At 43.6% G+C, this 21031-nt stretch overlaps 1 protein-coding gene across 1 annotated transcript in view; it reads left to right on the top strand.

Moving 5' to 3' along the window:
- The window catches only part of PLXNB2 (plexin B2), a 199532-nt gene extending 179211 nt beyond the window's left edge, over positions 1 to 20321 (top strand). Inside the window, exons 30-36 of the mRNA XM_056845867.1 lie at positions 9439 to 9593; positions 12355 to 12515; positions 13737 to 13884; positions 14935 to 14999; positions 17079 to 17154; positions 18604 to 18678; positions 20021 to 20321. Coding sequence (XP_056701845.1) covers positions 9439 to 9593; positions 12355 to 12515; positions 13737 to 13884; positions 14935 to 14999; positions 17079 to 17154; positions 18604 to 18678; positions 20021 to 20125 — 785 coding nt within the window. The 3' untranslated portion in view covers positions 20126 to 20321. The remainder of the gene's footprint in view (positions 1 to 9438; positions 9594 to 12354; positions 12516 to 13736; positions 13885 to 14934; positions 15000 to 17078; positions 17155 to 18603; positions 18679 to 20020) is intronic.
- Positions 20322 to 21031: the final 710 nt, after the last annotated feature.

Here is a 21031-nt window from a genome sequence, read left to right as displayed (position 1 = left end):
AACAGGATTTATTCCAAAAACGACACATGAACGAGAATATAAGATTTTTGATTAATGCAAGAGAAATGGTCAAATGCAGAAAAGAAAAATGTGCCTTCATCTTTTTAGATGCAGAGAAAGCCTTCGATAATGTTTCTTGGGAATTCATATTACAAGTAATACGTAGCATAACCGATAAAGGAAACTTTTTCAAATGGATTACCAGCATTTACTCGGAACAGGAAGCCAAGCTACTTATAAATGGAAATTTGACGCAGAATAGCAACATCGGAAAAGAAACTAGACAAGGCTGCCCCTTATCCCCAATACTGTTCAATTTAACACTGGAAACATTAGCCAATAGAATTAGATCAAATCAAAAAATTATAGTTACTACTCTGAAGATGCCTGCCACAGCTGCTGGCAAAACGTCAGGAAAGAAAATTCCAAGACCACGGTTACACAGCCCGGATAACCTACAAGAACCAATGAACTCTGACCGTGAAAGCCTTGGACAATATTTTAAAAGGAGAAGAGTTTAAAATAAGAGGATATGCAGATGATGTCCTATTAACAATTGCTCAGCCACAATTAGGTATATTAGAATTAATGGACAATATACAAAAATATGGTGAAATGGCAGGTTATAAGCTTAATAAATCAAAACCAAAAATTTTCCTAGAAAATACAACACAAGAAGAAGAGGCAAATATTGTGGCACAAACCAGCTGTATCATATCCAAAAAACCGATAAAATACCTGGGAGTATTTATACCAAAAAACAATCAAGATTTATTTAAATACAATTACGAAGCGGTCTGGAACAAAATAGAAAAAAATATCTTCATGTGGTCAAAACTAAGAGTCTCTTGGCTGGGTAAAATTGCTATTGTAAAAATGAATGTGTTACCAAGGTTAAATTTCCTAGTTCAAATGATTCCAATAAAAATTACTGATAAATTACTATCCGCCTGGCAACAAAAAATCAACAAATTTATTTGGGATAAAAATCGTCCAAGAATTATGTGTGGGACCACATCAAATTTTATGGGGGGAAAATCCCAAGAAACAGCTGGAAGAAATGAAAGATCACCTGATTGTGGACAACATGATTACTGTGTGGAAGAAATTAAAATCAAGACTAAGTCCCAATCCCCCGTTAATGATGGCTCCATTCAGTGTTTATGGTTCTGTAATGGATAGAAAAAAGTATGGATCCATTAGATATGGAGACATAATAAAAAAAAGATGGAACATTTAAAAAATTAACGGAAATTCAGGAAGACCACCCACAGATGTCTTGGATGACATATCATCAACTAATGTCGAGATTCAAGGAGGACTGTACAGTCAGAGGTAAAAGCAGAAAAGAGACAGATTTGAACAACTAATGAGCAAACCAGTACGACATCTTTTAGGAAAGATCTATAAACTAATATCGTTCGATACAGAGGAAGAAGTTAAAGTCTGCCAAATCAAATGGATGGAGAACTTAAATGAAACAATAACAATAGAAAAATGGGAACACATCTTTCAGAAAAATTCTAAGTTTACTTTGTGTCAAAGTATTCAGGAAAATTGCCTTAAGATGCTGCACAGATGGTATATAACTCCTAGCGATATTCAGAATATGAACAGCAAATCTTTGGGACTCTGTTGGAAATGTCATAAAATCAGAGGCACTTTTTTCCACTGTTGGTGGACATGTGAAGTCGTGCAGAAATGTTGGGAAAAAATTCATAAGAATCTCGAAGGCATCGTAGGACAGAGCATAAAATATGATCCCAAACTCTTTCTTCTGAATAAATCACCAGATACCATGAATGAGGACCAACAGATCATATTAAAATATCTTGTAACAGCGGCAAGAGTAGTCCTGGCATCACTTTGGAAAACAAATAAGATCCCAAAACTTCAAACATGGCTAGATAAGTCCCTAGAATATATGACTATGGCACAATTAACAGAATATATGAAAGATAATACACGAGAACAGAATCATGAGAGATGGAAATCCTTTTATGAATATATTAAAAGCACCAGATAAAAGATTTAGTCAAATCAAATTACTATTATGTTAAGAAAATATGGAAGACAGTATTATAAAGAGGGGCAGAGATAGTTAGATATCAACGAAATGATATGTAAATAATATTGTCTTCCATTTCCCTATTTTTCCCCTCTGTATATCTACTTATTAATGAAAAATTAAAAAATATTCAATTTAAAAAAAGGTAGGGTAACATTGTAGTCTGCGAGTTGTTTCTTGAAGGGCACAAAGACGGTGAACATTTAAAATAATTAGCCGTCACTTTTTTATTACAAAAAATACTTCTAGCCCTTATGTTTACAGAAATGCATTTGAAAATATGACAGCAATCCTACTGAACAGTAAGACAAGAGTTTTTAAAAATACTGCTGGTCCTAATAATTCAAGCAGGGGCTCTGCAGATACATGGATGATGGAGCTTTGAGCAAGCAGGAACTTGTTGCGCCTCTCCTTCAGTGTCTAAGACGACCCCCAACTCAAAATCCGACTGCAAGATCAGTGTCGTCAACTGCAGCGAATGGAAAACCAGTTTGGTGCAGTAGTTTCAGATACAGGCTTGTATCCAACCATGTCCCCAAACCTCTTAAGGGACAATGTTATCTTCAGAGGGGGTGGTGATTTCTGCTGATTCCCTTCTCCCACTACAGCCCAATGAGCCCCTTCCAATTTTATTCCTGGGGGTCAGCAGAGCCCAGTGGGAGTTGGGGGAAATTGCCACCCCCTCTTAAGGAAACTTAATGGTGCTTAGTTTTTGGAACTGTGTGATTGGATACAGGTCGGTGATTTTAGGAGAAGGCCCAGGAGCAGAGCATCCTGCATTTGCTTGGAATTTATGTATTTATTATTTTGTTTCATTGCATAATTTTATTTATTAAATAATATTATTAATCCATTCATTTGTACCCAGTGGGTACTCGAAGCAGCTTGCATCATTTTCCTCTCCTCCATTTAATCCTCACACCAACCCTGTGAAGTAGGTTAGGATGAGGAAGTGTGACTAGCCCAGGGTCATCCAGGGAGCTTCCATGGCGCAAGTGGGGATTCGAACCTGGGTCTTCCAGTTATTAGTCCAACGCTCTTAACCACTACACTGTATTGGTGTATACATGCACAAGGTCCCCAATTCAGCCCCCAGCAGATCTAGCTAAAGATATCTGGTACTGGGGAAAGCTTTATGTGAGGGTCTCTGTTTATGTGTCTCTGCTTCCCATCACCTGCTATCAGTGAACTCGTAAAAGCAGTTCACACCTTCTGGTCTCAGGCGCCAGGCCTGATTGCCCCAAGTATCTTCCCCCCCCCGCTGTTCTTCCTGTCAGTACTCCCTCAGGCCGATGCGGCCTTGGAAGTGTGATAGCTTCACCAGACTTCCTGGGACTCGTCTGATGTTTTGTATTATGCCAAGCTTGTAACTTCCCATAACAATAAGTGTGAACCCCAGTGCCCCAGTGCCCTGGAGTCAATATATTCTGTAAACCCGATTAGCCCCTCACTTGCAACTTGCTACCTGTGCCTGTCTCATCTCCTGATGTCTTCAATAAATCCTTTGTTTCTTTATCAACGTCTGAACATTTGATTTGGAGAAGTAAACTCAGAGAGAGGGGATCTCTCACATTAAGTTGCAAGTCTTTGCCTCTCGAACTGCTGCTGTACCTTTTGGGACAGAATGTCAGGCGACGAGGAAAACACCCCTACTACCCCTGACGCACCGGACGGACCGGTGGTACCGGAGAAACCGGACCCCAAGGAGGAGGGTGCCAAGCCAAAGAAGCCTAGGGATCCCATCCCCGACCAAGGCCGGGACGGACGTCCCCGAGGACTTTTTAACAATTGGCTGGACTCTCCCAAGGGTTGGTCTCTCTCCCGAACCGCGGCGAAGGATCGCCGTTTGGCCTTCCCCAGCACGGGACTTGAGGGGGACCCGGCGCGCAAGGAGGCCCTGATGGAAGAGGAATGCAGGCAGTGGCTGGAGGATCCATGCGGCTTGTGATGGGTGAGATGGCAGCGGCCCTGGACGCGCTGAAAGTGCAACCGCCTGCCGGCAACCCTCCGGACGGAACACCGGCAGCCCCTCCCGCGCCTCCTAGCCTCCCGTCCCGTCGGGACCTGAAAGTCACGTATGACGGTTCAGGGGACCAGTTGACCTTTTTCATGGTCCAAGTGGACATTTTTATGCGAGAACAAGGCCGAACCTTCACTTCCGAGGAGTCCCGGGTGCAGTACGTGGCTTCCTTACTGCAAGGGGAGGCGGCCGCCTGGATGGTGTTGCAGTATGAACTCCGCTCGCCGGTGCTGCGAACCCTGGACGAGTTTATGGTGGCACTCCGAAACCGCTTTGAGGACCCGACTCTGGGTGAGCGGGCTAAAGCCTCCCTGATGCAACTGCGCCAAGGAACCAAGTCGGTGGCGCAGTATGCAAGTGAGTTCCAGTCACTGGCCAGCCGAATCCTGGACTGGAGTGAGGCCACTTTAGTACAGTGTTTCAGGGAGGGCCTCAACCCGGACCTCCAACATTGGGCTTTTATGCAAGGGAACCCCCCGGATGTGGAAGGTTGGGTTCGCCACGCTGCCGATATCGAGAATCGCAAACAACTCCTGACCTTGTCCAAACAACGCGTTGGACGAGACCCGAGACCCCGGAGTGACCGGGGCCGAGACTTCCGACCGGGAGGGAGTGGGGGTCCCTCGGCCGCTGAACGCCGCAAGCGTTTTGAGACCGGTGTCTGCCTGACCTGCGGGGGAAAGGGACACTTTGCGTCGCAATGCCCCTCTCGTTCCGGTCGTCCCAACCCCCCTCGCCAAGCCCCGACCGAACCGCAGAAGGCGGCCGCTGAGGACCAACCCCGCCGCAGGAGCGGACCACCGGGCCGGCGTTCCGGCGCACCCTCCGCTCTCCATGCGCGCCCCCAGGATGTGATCTCCACCTCTACAGGCCCAACGGGGTCCCGGATTACAAATACTACTTTTGATTCGGACGGATCCCCGAACGCCACCACTCCGTCCCCCTCTTCCAGCGAGGAGGAAGAGTGGGAACAGCCGGCAAAAAACGCCGTCGGTCTGCTGTAGAGGGGGCTCCGCAGCAGACCGCCCCTGTCGTTGTGCAAGGAGCTCCGCCGATGGTAAGCGCCCAAGAGGACAATGTGTATGTGCGTGTTCACCTGTCCCTACCCAAAGGGGGTCCCAGTTTAGAATTCCCCGCCTTGGTTGACTCGGGGTGTGCCCGCACCATGATTAGTGAGGAAGCTGCCAAGAAACTGGGAGTCCGGCGCAAGCGGCTTCCGGGACCCCTCCGCTTTTCCCAGATGGACGGAAGCGATTTTAAACGGGGCCCAGTGACCCACCGAACTGCAGCCGTGATTATGTCTGTGGGAGAACATTGGGAACGCTTGTATTTTACCATCGCCCCTATTGTAACCCCAGTGGTGTTAGGGATGAACTGGCTACGGGGACACAACCCCTCCATCGACTGGGTTAAACGGGTGCTCTCGTTTCCCGAAAGCCCCTGTGGGTTGCATGACAAGGAACGGGTACTCAGGACTCCGGCCGCCGCATTGGTAGGGTCCCCCACCCCAACCTCCGTTCCTCATCAACTGCCCACAGAATACTCGCAGTTTGCGGATGTCTTTGATGTTAGAGAATGTGACGAACTACCTCCCCACAGAGAGACGGACTGTGCCATCGAAATTGTGGGGGAAGGCAAGCTGTCTAAAGGGAAGGTCTATCCCATGAGCCCTAGTGAGAAGGCGGTGTTACGGGACTATCTGGATGCCAACTTGGCGAGGGGTTTCATACGCCCTTCCAAAGCTCCTTATTCGGCCCCAGCCTTCTTTGTGAAGAAAAAGACGGGAGATCTAAGACTGTGTATTGACTTTCGTAGGCTAAACGCGGTCACCCAGTCTAACGCTTACCCTCTTCCTCTTATTCCTGACCTTCTAGCACAATTGAAGGAGGGCCGAATCTTCACCAAACTGGACTTGGTGGAAGCATACCACCGCATTCGCATTAAAGAAGGAGACGAACCCAAAACGGCCTTTTCCAGCTGTTTTGGAATGTTTGAATACCTAGTCATGCCGTTCGGACTTTCGGGGGCTCCCAGTGTGTTTATGCAATTGATTAATGAGGTTTTACATGATTTCCTGTTTCGGGGGGTGGTGGTATTTCTCGATGACATCCTTATTTACTCTGAAACCATGGAAGAACATGTGCGCCTAGTGCGAGAAGTGCTCCAGCGGCTGCGGGAGCACAAACTGTATGCTAAGGTATCCAAATGTGAGTTCCACCAACCTTCCATTACATTTCTTGGGTACGTGATTTCCCACCAAGGGTTAGAAATGGACCCCGCAAAGGTCCAGGCGGTGCGAGATTGGGAACCCCCCACTACCCGCCGCCAGCTTCAGCAGTTTTTGGGGTTCGCTAACTTTTACCGAAACTTCATTCCCAACTTTGCCCAAGTTGCGCTTCCTCTCACTGCCCTGTTGCGTACCAAGGACAAGGGCGCTAGCGCCGCGCTTCCCTCAGCCCGTTTGCAATGGTCCCCCCAGTGCCAGCAGGCTTTTGAACGTTTAAAGCTACTTTTTTCATCCGAACCCGTTTTGGCTCACCCGGATTGCACCAAGCCTTTCGTGGTGCAGGTGGATGCCTCGGATGTGGCCATGGGCGGGGCCCTATTGCAGAGGGATGAAGGGGGGCGGTTGAGACCATGCGCCTACTTCTCCAAAAAGTTTTCCCAGTCCGAAATCAACTGGGCTATTTGGGAGAAGGAGGCGGCGGCGGTCAAACATGCCCTCACCATATGGAGACACTTCTTAGAAGGTGCCGAACTGCCGTTTGAAGTGTGTACCGATCACAAGAATCTCGAGGCTCTCAAGGGAGCTAGAAAGCTCAACGCCAAACAAATTCGGTGGGCCCAATTTTTCGCCAAATTCCGGTTCACTCTCAAACATGTCCCGGGCAAGGAAAATGCCCTAGCCGACGCTTTGTCACGACTTCCCCAGTATCGCAACGATTTCGATCGCCCTGTCGACTCCCTGTTCACTCCCGAACAGCGTGGGGAGGTCCCCAGCTTAGCCGTCACTACCCGGTCCCAAGCCCATCGACCGGAGACCCCCCCTATGCTCAAAGGTATCCCGGAAGCCTTCCAACAGCGGCTCCGGGACGCTTCCTTACAGGAGGAGGAGCACCATCTCCTCCCTACTGGCCTGGAACGAACCAACACTTGGTGGATGCAAGGGGGAAAACTGTATGTCCCATCCTCCCTTCGCAAAGAGGTATTGGGACTTGTACATGGTGCCAGGTTGGCAGGTCATTTTGGTTTCATAAAAACACTTCACCTGGTACGGAGGCAGTTCTGGTGGCCCGGTATGAGAGCCGATGTGGAGCTGTATGTGCGCAGTTGCCCCACTTGCGCCACAGCTAAGAAACGAATGGGTAAACCCCCAGGGCTTCTCAAACCGCTGGAGAACCCCTCCCGCCCCTGGGAAGTCATAGCCATGGATTTTATCACCGACCTACCTCCTAGCCGGGGAAAAACGGTTCTCTGGGTAATCACGGACCTTTTTTCCAAACAGGTCCATTTTGTTCCATGTGCAGGTCTTCCTTCAGCCCAGGGTTTGGCTAAACTATTTGTTACACATGTCCTCAGGCTACACTCGGTCCCGAGGAAGGTCCTCTCCGACCGGGGGGTCCAGTTTGTTGCCAAATTCTGGCGAGCCTTCCTAAAACTCATGGGGGTGGAGGAACAGGGTTTGTCTTCCGCCTATCACCCCCAGACGGATGGTCAAACGGAACGAGTAAACGCGGTGGTAGAATGTTATTTGCGTTGCTATGTAAATTTCCACCAGGATGACTGGGTCGACCTGCTGCCATTCGCCGAATAGGCGTACAACAATGCGCCTCATTCCTCTACCGGCTTTAGTCCCTTCCAAGTAATATACGGGACGGAATTCGGTCCTTTCGGTTCCGCCCCCGTCACGCCAGAACTCCAAACCACCCCTGATCTTCAGGAGTGGATTCAGGCAGTTAAATCTACCTGGCCATGGCTGCTCAAAAATCTTGAGAAGGCAAAAAGCAAGTACAAGGAACAGGCAGACAAACACCGGTCTCCGGGATGGGAACTAAAGGTGGGGGAGCAAGTGTATCTGTCCACCAAAAACCTCCGCTCTCTTCGTCCCTGCAAAAAACTGAGCGACCGTTATGTGGGACCTTTCCCCATTACCAGAGTAATCAATGAGGTTACCGTGGAACTGAAACTCCCAAAGACCCTCAAGGGAGTCCATCCCGTATTTCATATTAGTCTCCTCAAACCTTATGTGGCAGCTCCCCAGTTCCACCCCCCTCCCGACCATGAGATTCCTACTGTGGTAGGAGGGGATACCCATCTGGAAATATCCAAGGTCTTAGATTCCAAATGGAAGAAGGGGAAACTGTTTTACTTTGTTCGTTGGAAAAACCTTGGGTCCGCTCACGACGAGTGGGTGGCCGCACCCCACATGGCGGCCCCTCGCTTGGTCCGAGAATTCCACCTCGCTTATCCCGATAAGCCTTGCCCTCTCGAGGACCCCGGAGGGGGGCCTTAAGGGGGGCAGAATGTGAGGGTCTCTGTTTATGTGTCTCTGCTTCCCATCACCTGCTATCAGTGAACTCGTAAAAGCAGTTCACACCTTCTGGTCTCAGGCGCCAGGCCTGATTGCCCCAAGTATCTTTCCCCCCCCCGCTGTTCTTCCTGTCAGTACTCCCTCAGGCCGATGCGGCCTTGGAAGTGTGATAGCTTCACCAGACTTCCTGGGACTCGTCTGATGTTTTGTATTATGCCAAGCTTGTAACTTCCCATAACAATAAGTGTGAACCCCAGTGCCCCAGTGCCCTGGAGTCAATATATTCTGTAAACCCGATTAGCCCCTCACTTGCAACTTGCTACCTGTGCCTGTCTCATCTCCTGATGTCTTCAATAAATCCTTTGTTTCTTTATCAACGTCTGAACATTTGATTTGGAGAAGTAAACTCAGAGAGAGGGGATCTCTCACAGCTTTCCTCTGCCTAAGATCCTGCAGAGCTTCTGCCATTAACAGTACACAAGAATGAGCTTGAAGGATTAGGAGTCAGAGTTGATAGAAGGTAGCTTCCCAAATGACACCTGCTTTGTTGGGAGGGACTTACTGTTTAAAAAGGATTAGAAATTTTTGTAAAGTTATCTCATTATTTTCATGTTGGAAAATAGAACGAGAATGTTATAGAAATAAGTGCAGCATATTCAGGGACCTCAATTTGTTTATGATATGCAAATAAAATTAATTACAGGCAAGTAAATATGCATGTTAGTCACAGCCTTCTGGCACATTATCTGAGATAATGCTATCAGTGCTACATTTTATTCATACAGTTGCTTTAAAATTTGTCACTTTTGCTATTTTGAGGGCATGCCTTGTTAGAAGAGGAAAATAAGATCTGGCATCTAGTTCGGCCAGTAGACGAAGTTGATGAGGGGAAATCGAAAAGAGGGAGCATGAAGGAGAAGGAGAGAACCAAAGCTATTACAGAAATCTACCTGACAAGACTTCTCTCTGTGAAGGTAAGATTGAAACATCAAGTTAATAGGCATCATCCCCAGGGAAGACTGTTAATTTCCTGTGTTAGGTATAAATGAATGAAGTAATAAGTTACCATGTGGAATCCTACTTTAAGTCTGAGGTTTAGAATAGCAGTAATGGCTTTATCTTTGGCTTCTGAGTCTGCATTTCACATTCCCAGAAATGTGACCCTAGTACGGCAAAAATAACGCTGAGATAAGAGGCAAAAAATAGTTTTGCCTGATAGTTGGGAGCACATAGTTGAAATAAGACCATCCCTGAAGCACTTAAAGGCTAGCTGGTTTGGTACAACTTTTCCTAGTATGTACATGTCATAATATTCCTGTTAGTCTCTTAGGCAGGGTTCCCCTCCTGGACTTCCCTTGGCACCTGCTAAGCTTTTCAGAAAGTGAGGAGGTCAATTGTATGTCCGGGCTTGTTATCAACTGCCTTCTTTCAAATGAAAGGGGTTTTCACTGAAGGATCAGGAGGACTGGTAAGCACCTGGGTTTTGCTTACTCCACGTGTAGCTTCATTCTCCTTCTTAGAAGGTGTGAGGAGGAAGGTATTTTGTTTGGCTCCACCTCTTGTGGCAGCCATTTTGGGGTGGTGCTCACCCCCCTCTCTCAAAATTTCCTTTTGCATTCACAAAAAGGTTGGGACCCCTACTCTTAGGCAGATATATTTAAGGGGATGGTCACCAACCTTGCCTGCACTGTTCCTTTTCGTCACTGCCATGTTTTGTCAGCTCTTCTGTGAGAACCTCTGCTTCTCCTTCTGCTGGCATTAAGTGATCTATTGGCTCTTGAGTAGGGTTGCCAGCTCCGGGTGGCAAAATACCTGAAGATTTTTGGGGCGGATCCTGGGGAAGGCAGGGTTTGGGGAGGGGAGGGACTTCAGTGCCATAGAGTCCAATTGCCAAAGTGGCCATGTACTCCAGATGAACTGATCTCTATCGGCTGGAGATCAATGGTAATAGCAGAGCTCCAGCCAGTACCTGGAGGTTGGCAACCCTACTCTTGAGCCAAGAACTGTGAATCTACATTAAGCATGTAGCTGGCTGAGCGCTGCCATTTTGTTTCCGGACAGCACTAAGCCCACTGCGCATTTATTAAGTTATTTGAAATATTTATATCCTGCCTTTCCACAATACCCAAGGCAGCTTACAAAATATAAAAACAGTCAAAATATGGTTAAAACACATAAATCATGTTAAAACTGCTTCAAATACATCAGGTTCAAACTGCATCTCCTACAACAAGTATCATCACCAGCGTGGGGTCAGAGACATTCATTAATTGCTTCTGCCAAAGGCACATGGAGATCATCCACACTGCACCTTTTGCAGAAGGAAAAGAGAGAGTGGGGGAGATTTCTCTGCCATATCCAGCAGGCTACTCCAAGGTGTGGGTGCAGCCACTAAAAAGTAGCATGCACGGGCTGGAAATGAGCAGACGTCCCAAATAGAGGGGACTGCCAGAAATGAGGTGCCTATTTACCTTACTTGGGTGCAGCGGCTTATGATCAAAGCTGCTCTGTGCTTTCCTTTAAGACTATTTGGGCCTGCCTATATATCGACTTAACAGTGCTCCTAAAAACAGCTTGCATGTGAAACCGGCTCCCAGAAGAGGTCAGGGGGAAGTGCTACCCTCCTGGCTTTCTGGCATGGCTATAGATTGGAACTATTGCGGCAACCTTTGGGGGCAATCTGAGTCCAGGCAAAAGGGATTTTTTTCCCCTGGATGTACACAAGGGTGTCCTTAAACTGGTTATTTTAGTGTCATTTTTAATATGTTTAAAGTTTTAAACTTTCGAATGTGTGCAGTTTGAACACACATAACATTTATTATTGTTTACTGCCTTCAGTCCTGAGCTTTCAAGAGAAAGGCAGGCATATAAATATTATAATTAAAAAGATTGTCCTGAACAGTTGTCCTGAACTTGCTTTTTACAGAGCTGAGGATGTTCAATCAGATTTATTATTGTTCGCTCCGTGAAGCTTGTGGGGTAGTGAAACCATAACATGGGCCACCCATGCGCACCTTCTCAGTAGTATCTGCAGAGTATATGATATTGCAGATGGGACCCACCAGTCTGGCCAGGTTCTCTGAGGAAACGCCTGCAACCATGGAGGCAATATTCCTCTGTGGCTTCGACACATCACAATTACAATTGTGTGTGGGTATTCTGTCCTAAAATCACCTCTTCTTATAATACTTCCCCACACACACACACACACACAATCAATAGCCATTATAAACCCAGAAGCTGTGTTATAATTTAATAAATTGTATAGAGCACAAACAGGACAAAAGCACAAAAGGTTCACAGAGGTATTGACATAATGCTTTGGGGAAATATGATTATAAATGCATTGATTCACTATCCATTCCCTCTTTTGCTTGTCTGGCTGTTTCAGAACATGCCCTTCTATGTTCCCTGAGCTAAAGTGCTGAAATCCCCACCTTTTTAAACAGAAGGCAGTATTATTTTCCCCTGAGCTCCCTGGATCATTTCTTATGGCCTGTTCTTTTCATGGTGTTAATAAGAACATTTACTATACATTTAGAGATGAAAAATGCTTCACTTCAAACTGTTCTGATCCTGTCATCATTTGGGACAAGAACCCTGAAGAGCTGCCTATAAATCAGTTGAGAAAGCATTCTTGTAAATTTGAAGGAATATTTTGGAAAAATGCTACACTTGCACTATAGCCTACATTTTTAATGATTTTGGTTTTTTTATATATTTTAATTCTCTCAGGGTACGCTTCAGCAGTTTGTAGATAACTTTTTCCATAGTGTTCTTGACTCAAACCATGTTGTGCCACCAGCTGTGAAATACTTCTTTGATTTCCTTGATGAGCAAGCCGAAAAGCACGAGATCAAAGATGAGGATACAATCCACATCTGGAAAACAAATAGGTAAGTGGCTGGGATTCATGAGGAGAAGAGATGAAAACAGTTGAAAAAGCCAGTGTGGTTGCATCGGTACTCTTAAATATACAGAAGAAAACAGGAATGGCACCAGTTTGCGCTCTCCTGTTCTTGGCTATGGGCAGGGGGCTAGAGACACCTTTAACTCCTAGCTCCACATCACATATTTGGTAAGAGAAACATCATGAAAGAGGTCCCAAAGGGGTAGCCGTGTCAGCATCGGTTCCATGAGGAACTGATGTCAGGTGGGTAGCTGTGTTGATTTGCAATAGAAGAGCAAGATTCGAGTCCAGTAGCTCCTTAAAGACGGACAAGATTTCCAGGGTATACGTTTTCAAGAGTCAAAGCTCCCTTTGTCAGATACCCATGAATATGGGTGGCTGTGATTCAAACAGAATCCCGGACTGCCGTGAAGTGTACTTGCTTTGTTCTTTCTTTCTTTGATGTGCACTATTTTATTTATGCATTTTTCTTGCATTTTTTCTTGCATTTTTCTTTCAAAAAGGACTTTAAGCTCTTTTTGGAGGAAAAGAAGCATATAAGTACTTGAGTAAATAAATAAATAACTTCAGGGGTCTATAAATGAGAGCAAAAGTAGCTTTACAAAAGCCACTGTTGAAATGAGAAAAAAACTTAAAAGTTATAATTGGAGCATAATCTAGGCTGATCCTGCATTGAGCAGGGGGCTAGACTAGATAGCCTGTATGGCCCCTTCCAACTCTATGATTCAGAATATGCAGAAGAGCAGTTCTGCATCTGCAAACATTCCCCTTTGACATTTACCAGGAGAACTTCCCTATACTTGCTAAAGCTGAACTTTCACATTTGAGCTGATGCTCCACCAGCAGGCTACACAATCTGTGCTTATAGGAAATAGTGGCAACCTAATGATTGCATACACTTGCTCAGCATTAAAAAGTGATAGAGCTTCCATAAATAAACTAGCTTCCATTCACTGAATCTTGACAGTTCAAGACCCATGTAGCAGTGGAATTGCCTTTCTGAGTCTATCAAATAAAACCCATTAAATGATTTTGGTATAAGGTACAGAAGCATGTGCATGCATACTTATTCCTTTAGTAATTTAAGAGTATCATAAACGTGGTAGAGAAGTTTTAAATGGGTAGTTAAATATGTGTTGCTTCCAAGGGCTTCATTTTCTACATGTCCTTAATAAGGGCTTGGCGTCTTTCTTTGTTTCCTTCCCAGCTTGCCACTTAGGTTTTGGGTGAACATATTGAAAAACCCTCATTTCATTTTTGATGTTCATGTTCATGAAGTAGTGGATGCTTCCTTGTCAGTCATTGCACAGACTTTCATGGATGCTTGCACAAGAACGGAGCACAAATTAAGCAGGGTAAGTGTTTTACATTCTGCTCTGCATCTGCCTGTGCCAAAAAGGATGTTAAAGTACATTATGATAGACAACTCTGTAATCATAGAAGATGGTGCATAGATCAGTTCATTTTGCCTGTTCTTATTAGGATGCTTAAACTGTTTTGTGGGTTCAAGGGGAGTCCACTGCTTAATCTCCAGTGACATTTACAAAACAGCTATTGTCTAATGCTTTTAGAACACATCTAATTGCAGTTTAATATGTCTTCTATTATGAAACATTGCTATCACTATTCGTTATGTTAATGAAGGTAAGGAGAAATTGGCTGAGGCTTAAAGTTCCAGAACAAATCCAGCAATGCTTATTAAGAGTGACTTCAGTATATATTAGCAAGCGAGTGACAGTCCTGTGAGGAAGGCCAGTGATGAGGAGAGGTGGAGGTTGGGGAAGGGAAATGAAGAGGTACCTTGAGTACCTGTGTAAAAGCCAGAGGCAAAGGGCCGGTTTGCACATTAATCCAATCAAGGATCCTTTTTGGGTGATGATGAAGAGAGGACACTCAAATACCAATAGAGGTAATGTTCAATACAGGCTCTTCCCACATAGGTTTAGAATTGGTGTGAATTGCCTTGATGTCTCTATAGTACACTTTCTACCAGGATAGGAAGAAGGGAGACCGTGGTACATTCCCACACAACTGGCATAGATGGTACATATGATTTCTTCCATTAAGTTCTTCAAATGCTTGTGGAGTTTGTCCTTTGGTGCAGAGCAACATATGTCTGCTTTCCATTTAGGAAAAAGGCTCAGTGGCAGAGCTCCTGCTTTGCATGTAGAAGGTCTCAGTTTTAGACCCTGGTTTTTCCAGGAATCAAGTAGGAAGTGATATGAAAGAGCTTCACCTGAGACCCTGCAGAGTTACTGTTGGAGTAGATAATGGAGTAGTAGATAATGGACTGATCTGGTATAAGGACAGCTTGTGAATGGATATTCTAGCAACACGTATCTTCACATTTGTAGTTATTTCTTTGCCTTAAAAAAAAAAAAACATTGTCTGTCTCCCATTTTTAGGATTCTCCGAGTAATAAGTTGCTCTATGCAAAAGAGATCTCTACATATAAAAAGATGGTGGAAGAGTAAGTACAAAGAGTACCATTTTGTGACTGTTTCCCTGATGATGAAGGCCCAATTCTTGTTCTGACCAGTTAGGGAATGGTTATATACTGGAAATATTCACTACAATGAAGTGATTGGGTAAAAATCATTTCATGATGGCGTTACTGCATCATAAATGAACATGGGAAATGGTTGGACAATGGAAAAGTGTACTGTCTGTGAATAGTCATGCTATCCTTTACAAAGTCTATTTTGAAATAGAAGTTCGTATTTTTATTTTACTTCATTTATACTCCTCCTTTCTCCCTGATGGGGACCCAAAGCAGCTTACATTGTTCTCCCTTTTATGGCTATGGCTGGAGATACATGTTCTCACATGGCGTAAAAGTGATCTGAACACATTCAAGTCATTTTAAGATTTTTGTTTGTCCAAGTTACTTGGATGAAACCAGACAATCTAAGAGGTGATTTTGATGTGACATTTAGCTTCAGAGAAATGCTTTTGGAATGACTTCTGAGGAGGAATGTACATTGAAAATAGTACAGCATAATTTAAAACCACCAAGAATTTTTATTTAAATCCTTATAAGCTGCTTTTCTCCCTAGCTGGAATATTCAAAGCAGCTTACAAAGTGAACACTAATATGAAAGTCCCACATGCTGCCAGCTAAGAAGCAAGAGCCAAGAGCCCTTTAGCTTTCTCTTTTCAATTCACATCAAAATGTTTCTGTCTCCAGCCATGTCTAGACTTTAAGACTTGGAAAACGAAGGGAAGCAGAAGCTCAGCCTTGATTTTGTACAGTTGGCAGACAGGTTTCCAAGACACCCTCCGTTCTCCATACACAGTTTTATCCATGCATTATTGCACAGATTCCTCCTAGGTTTTATCAAATGTGTATAATGCGGTAAATGTTTTTAAGCTGTTATAGCCCAAATGTATTCTATTTTAATTGGGGGGAAAACATTATTTTTTTAAACAGGCTCTGTGGCAAACTTTGAGATTGTTTCTCTGGAATGTGTAAAACAGCCTCAGTCGGCAAGGGTTTTTCCCTTCCCATCTGTAAACAAGAAGCTTGTGCCTTTCAGTCCTACAAAATCAGCACTTTGAAACTTGCATAAACACCTTTATACTGTTCATGGGGGATTTACTACATTTAGAGCTACTGGCTTTGATCCAGCACAGCATTTCCATGGGTGGTTTTATGCCTGCAGAGCACAACATTCTTGTTTCCCACCTCCAGCTGCAGCCTGAAATGTCATTCCTGGGGGTTTCCTGTCCCCAGGAGCAACATTTCAGTGGGCATTTTGGGATGCACTAGAGCGGGAGAGAGAAAGTCACATTCTGCATGCAGAAATCCATCCACCTATGGAAATGCTGCACTAGATCCAAGTCGTAGTAGCTCATCTCCAAAATCTAGATGTAGGTTTTAAACTGTCCCATGCAATGGGAACTCTTCATCACCGCTGATGTTATCATGTGTGTCCAGAAACTGCATCGTTCTTCGCTGGGTGCTTTTCACTTATTAAACGCTACCCTGACTTCTGGATATGGGGAACAGTTTTAATGCAGCCAGTCATCAAACCCCTGGCCAATGGATTTCGTTCATACTGGTTGATCATTGGGGAAATGATATTTAGACTTGGTTTTTTTTTCTTTTCTTTTTTGGGTAAGCTCTTGATGGTTTCTTCTCTGCTATTGTATATTTGGTATAGAATGTGCAAGAATAAGAATATACCCAGTCATGTAAATGGACATGACATCTTGTAGGAATTAAAAACTCATCTAATCTTTTCTAATAGATTCTGAAGAGTGTTTGATTACTTGGTGCTTAGATACAATGGATGCTGCCCTTAGCAACAGGGCACGGCCCTGTTGAACTGAAATGGATCGTGCCATTCTGTGTTTAACTAAAGAAGAAACAAAAACTGGCATTTAGCTCTCAAAGGTGTTTCTGATAGGGAAGCCTGTGATCTGTTACAGTAGGGGCAATCAAATTGTCTTATCAAGAAAAAGTAAAAAAAAAAACTGCACATGCCCGAGTGCATAAAAATGAATGTTGTGTCACTTCAACTAACTGGGTCCTTTGGTTTGTTTGTAGTTATTACAAAGGTATTCGGCAAATGATACAAGTAAGCGACCAGGATATGAATACACATTTAGCAGAGATTTCTAGGGTAAGTATCCCAATGAAATTATTTCCCAGGAAATAGGAGCAAGAAGACGTTGTGGCTTCTGATTCTGTAGCTCATTCTTTCTGATGGGTAGTTGTATTTTTGTGTGTGCTGAAGTTCAGTGAAGGGGTCTGCATGTCTCTGGAATTCTTTGGATTAATTGTACATATCATTACATTGCTTGTGAATTACTAATTGTAAAGGATATGCAAAACATCTCTTTGAGGTTGGTTGTCCTTATTCGTTTTAATGTTTTCAGGATATTTGTGCATCTGTGTTTTCATGTACACCATGCAAGAAGAAGAAGAATTGGTTTCTCTATGCCGACTTTCTCTACCACTCTAAACATCTATTTTCACTTTTTGTTTCCATGGGTTTCAGATGCCTAATAGCTGATTTCATTGTAATGGCACACAGGAAAAAAATGCATTCTTACTGTGTGTTAAGGGTCATAGAAAAAAGACTAGTTTTAAAAACAACTTTATTTAGCAACTTGCATATGCCACATTCTTAAGATTAACGTTTAGAAACTCACTGGATGTATTTATTGTGAAGTTTGTGTTTTATGCCAAAGTATGTTGGAGAGAGTGGACAGGGAGAAGTTTTTCTCCCTCTCCCATAATACTAGAACACGGGGTCATCTGCTAAAGCTGGAGGGTGAGAGATTCAAAACAGATAAAAGGAAGTATTTTTTCACACAACGCATAGTTAAATTGTGGAACTCCCTGCCCCAGGATGTGGTGATGGCTGCCAGCCTGGAGGGCTTTAAGAGGGGAGTGGACATATTCATGGAGGAGAGGGGTATTCATGGCTGTTAGTTAGAATGGATACTAGTCATGCTGCATACCTATTCTCTCTAGTATCAGAGGAGCATGCCTATTATTTTGGGTGCGGTGGAACACAGGCAGGATGGTACTGCTGCAGTCATCTTGTTTGTGGCTTCCTAGTTGGTTGGCCACTGTGTGAACAGACTGCTGTATTTGATGGGCCTTGGTCTGATCCAGCAGGGCCTTTTTTATGTTCTTATGTTGACTCACATAAAGGACTGCAAATGGATGTAACTCAGGTGAAACCAGTTTGAACCTAAGGAGTTTGCACTGATGTCATATGTGCCCATACAGCCTGTAGACAGGTCAGGAGCCAAATCTGTGATTAGACAAATACCGCTGCTCACCCTATATATACATTTTCATTCACTGCATTCTCTGCGATGAGGAAAGCGGTGTTGTAGCTGTAACAGATCCAGCAAGAAACTTTGACGTGGGGATGCTGAAAATGGTTGGTTTCACTTCCTCTCTGATCCAGACGCCTGTTAAAAGATTTAAGAACCAAAGGGGAAATATGGAAAAAGGATTTGCATCATACCTGGCACTCCTTTATGTGTTTCATGAAAGGTTTTAGCCGAGGACTGTGTCCTGACGGATTCTTTTTCTCCCTGTTTAATTTTAATAGGCACACACAGACTCATTAAACACACTTGTGGCTTTACACCAGCTCTATCAGTATACGAACAAATACTATGACGAGGTAAGTTTCCACTGCCAAGCTTTCTTTACCACGCTATAAAGGCGTTACCAGCATGCAGAATGTTTCAGAGACCAAGAATAGCCTTCAGGTCTGGGAATTACCTGATGCTTGGAATGTACAGTTCAAGAAGATTGGAGCCACTCACTTTGGTATCTTTCATGCATGCTCAGAAGAAATCACAATGTTGATGCCCATAAAAAACATGGCAGCTCCCTTGGGTGCATGTTCATTATTGCCAGTTGAGGAATAAAGATGGAGAATTTTCGCATAGGAGAGATTAATGGAGCAATAGGTGGTTACAGACCACAATCTTTTTGTTCCATGTGCTGGATTAAATTCAAACTTGAGGAGGTTGTACTCATCAGGTTTTATCAAAAGTTTGCTAACAGCATGCCAACAGAAGTATAAGCTAAGATACAGTTTTTCTTTTAAACTTTATAGTAATAATATCAATTGATAAAGCTAATAATCTGTTTAGCCAAATATGAGGCTTCTAGAGATCATCATATAGCTTGACTTTATTTGTTTACTTACCACATTTATAGCCTGCCTTTTCCACTGAGACTCAAAGTGGATTACACAGTGCAAAACAATGCAATCAAATAGCATGAGACATCCAACAAATAATGCATTAGGACTAGGATTACAAAAATTAGAAATAATGCCCAAAAAGTTATCAGACATGATATGTCATAAACAATGCAAAAATGTAATTACAAAAGTAAGAGACAGTACAGTAAAAATAAGATAATACATACAATAAACAGTGGAATAGACTATAGCCCTGTTGTTATTTATATTGTCATCTATCTTGACTTGAAACTATGGAAATCTCTAAGACAAATTTTGCATCTTCTATTTCTGCTGCACCTTTTAAATTTATTGCAACTGGCAACCCTAATTCAGAGGCACGTTTAGCTTTGCCTCTACAGTGTGTGATAGGGTTGCCAACCTCCAGGTAGTAGCTGGAGATCTCCTGCTATTACAGCTGATCTCCAGCTCATAGAGATCAGTTCAGCTGGAGAAAATGGCCACTTTGGCAATTGGACTCTAGGCATTGAAGTCCCTCCCCAAACCCTGCCCTCCTCAGGCTCTGCCCCGGAAACTTCCTGTTGGTGACAAAGAGGGACCTGGCAACTCTAGTGTGTGAGATAATGGCTTTTGTGAAAGGCAGCTTTGGCTGCCATTCTAAATATGATTCGGAATTAGATCTTTTGAAACCTAAGGGGGGTTGCCTCTAAGCAAATGTGTATAGGATCAGGAAGTAATTCTGCAAACCAAAGCCCTGGAGTCAAATAGTGGCAAACCTTGCCCTGAATCCCACTTGTTTATTTTCTTCCAGATCATAAATGCACTTGAAGAGGACCCAGCTGCACAGAAGATGCAGCTTGCTTTTCGATTACAACAGATAGCGGCTGCGTTAGAGAATAAAGTGACTGACCTTTGATTTGAAAGCTGCAATAAAGAAGTCTGATCTGAAGATGTGTAAATTCATTCTTCCTGATAAGGAAATAGTGTTCTATTTTTTAATGTGTAATTACATCTTTAAATGGGGGGAAATCATTTTTTTATAGCAAAGCTGTAATGTAAAGAGTTTTTACTGTAAATTATGCTTCTAATTAAAATCTTGTGTTGTGTGTGAATGAATTTCCATTTGGAAGTGAGGGGAAGTCCTTAGGGGGTTGGGGGGAGGAGGTAAAGTTATAGCTCATTTAATCAACTAGTACAATCCTGAAGCATCAGCATTCTTAGAATTCATTATTCTAGTAAATTCACTACCTATAGTGTTCTTTATACTTTAAGCAATATTTGTACTAGAAAAGTGCTAGCATATTGGAAAAATAAATGCAATAGCCCCCTTTTGATTTCAAGAATTGGAAATAGATTTTTTAAAAATCTTTTTGAATTCCCATTGTCTGTATTCTGCTCATAATGAGTAGGATAAAAGACACATTTGCTATGACTTTTCTGTTACGACATTATGCTGGATTTTAGTACCATACGTCTTTACGGACATGATAATTAAGTGCTTAAAACAATCGTGGTAGTGACTGCAGCTCGTACACTCAATTTTCTGAGATGACAGTGGATACACTGTGGATGTACTGGAATAGTTTGATCCTTGTCTATGTGTCCCTAATGCCATCTAAACACTTCAGGGGGGAAAAAAACCCTGGGTGTTTCAGCATAGAATTTGAAGGATTCTCAATATGACCAATATCACCAAGTGCTTCCAAACAGCCAACACTGATCCGATGTGCCACTGGCAAAAATGAGAAGGGATACTCTTGTCTCTCCAGATTTTTTTTAGAGGGATCCTTCACATTTCTCCACCAATCTATGTCTCTTTTGC

The sequence above is a fragment of the Euleptes europaea genome, chromosome 3, assembly GCF_029931775.1.
Source record: "Euleptes europaea isolate rEulEur1 chromosome 3, rEulEur1.hap1, whole genome shotgun sequence".
In the NCBI taxonomy this organism is placed as follows: domain Eukaryota; kingdom Metazoa; phylum Chordata; class Lepidosauria; order Squamata; family Sphaerodactylidae; genus Euleptes; species Euleptes europaea.
Note: the sequence above shows the minus strand (reverse complement) of the source record. Positions and strands in the feature narration are given on the sequence as shown.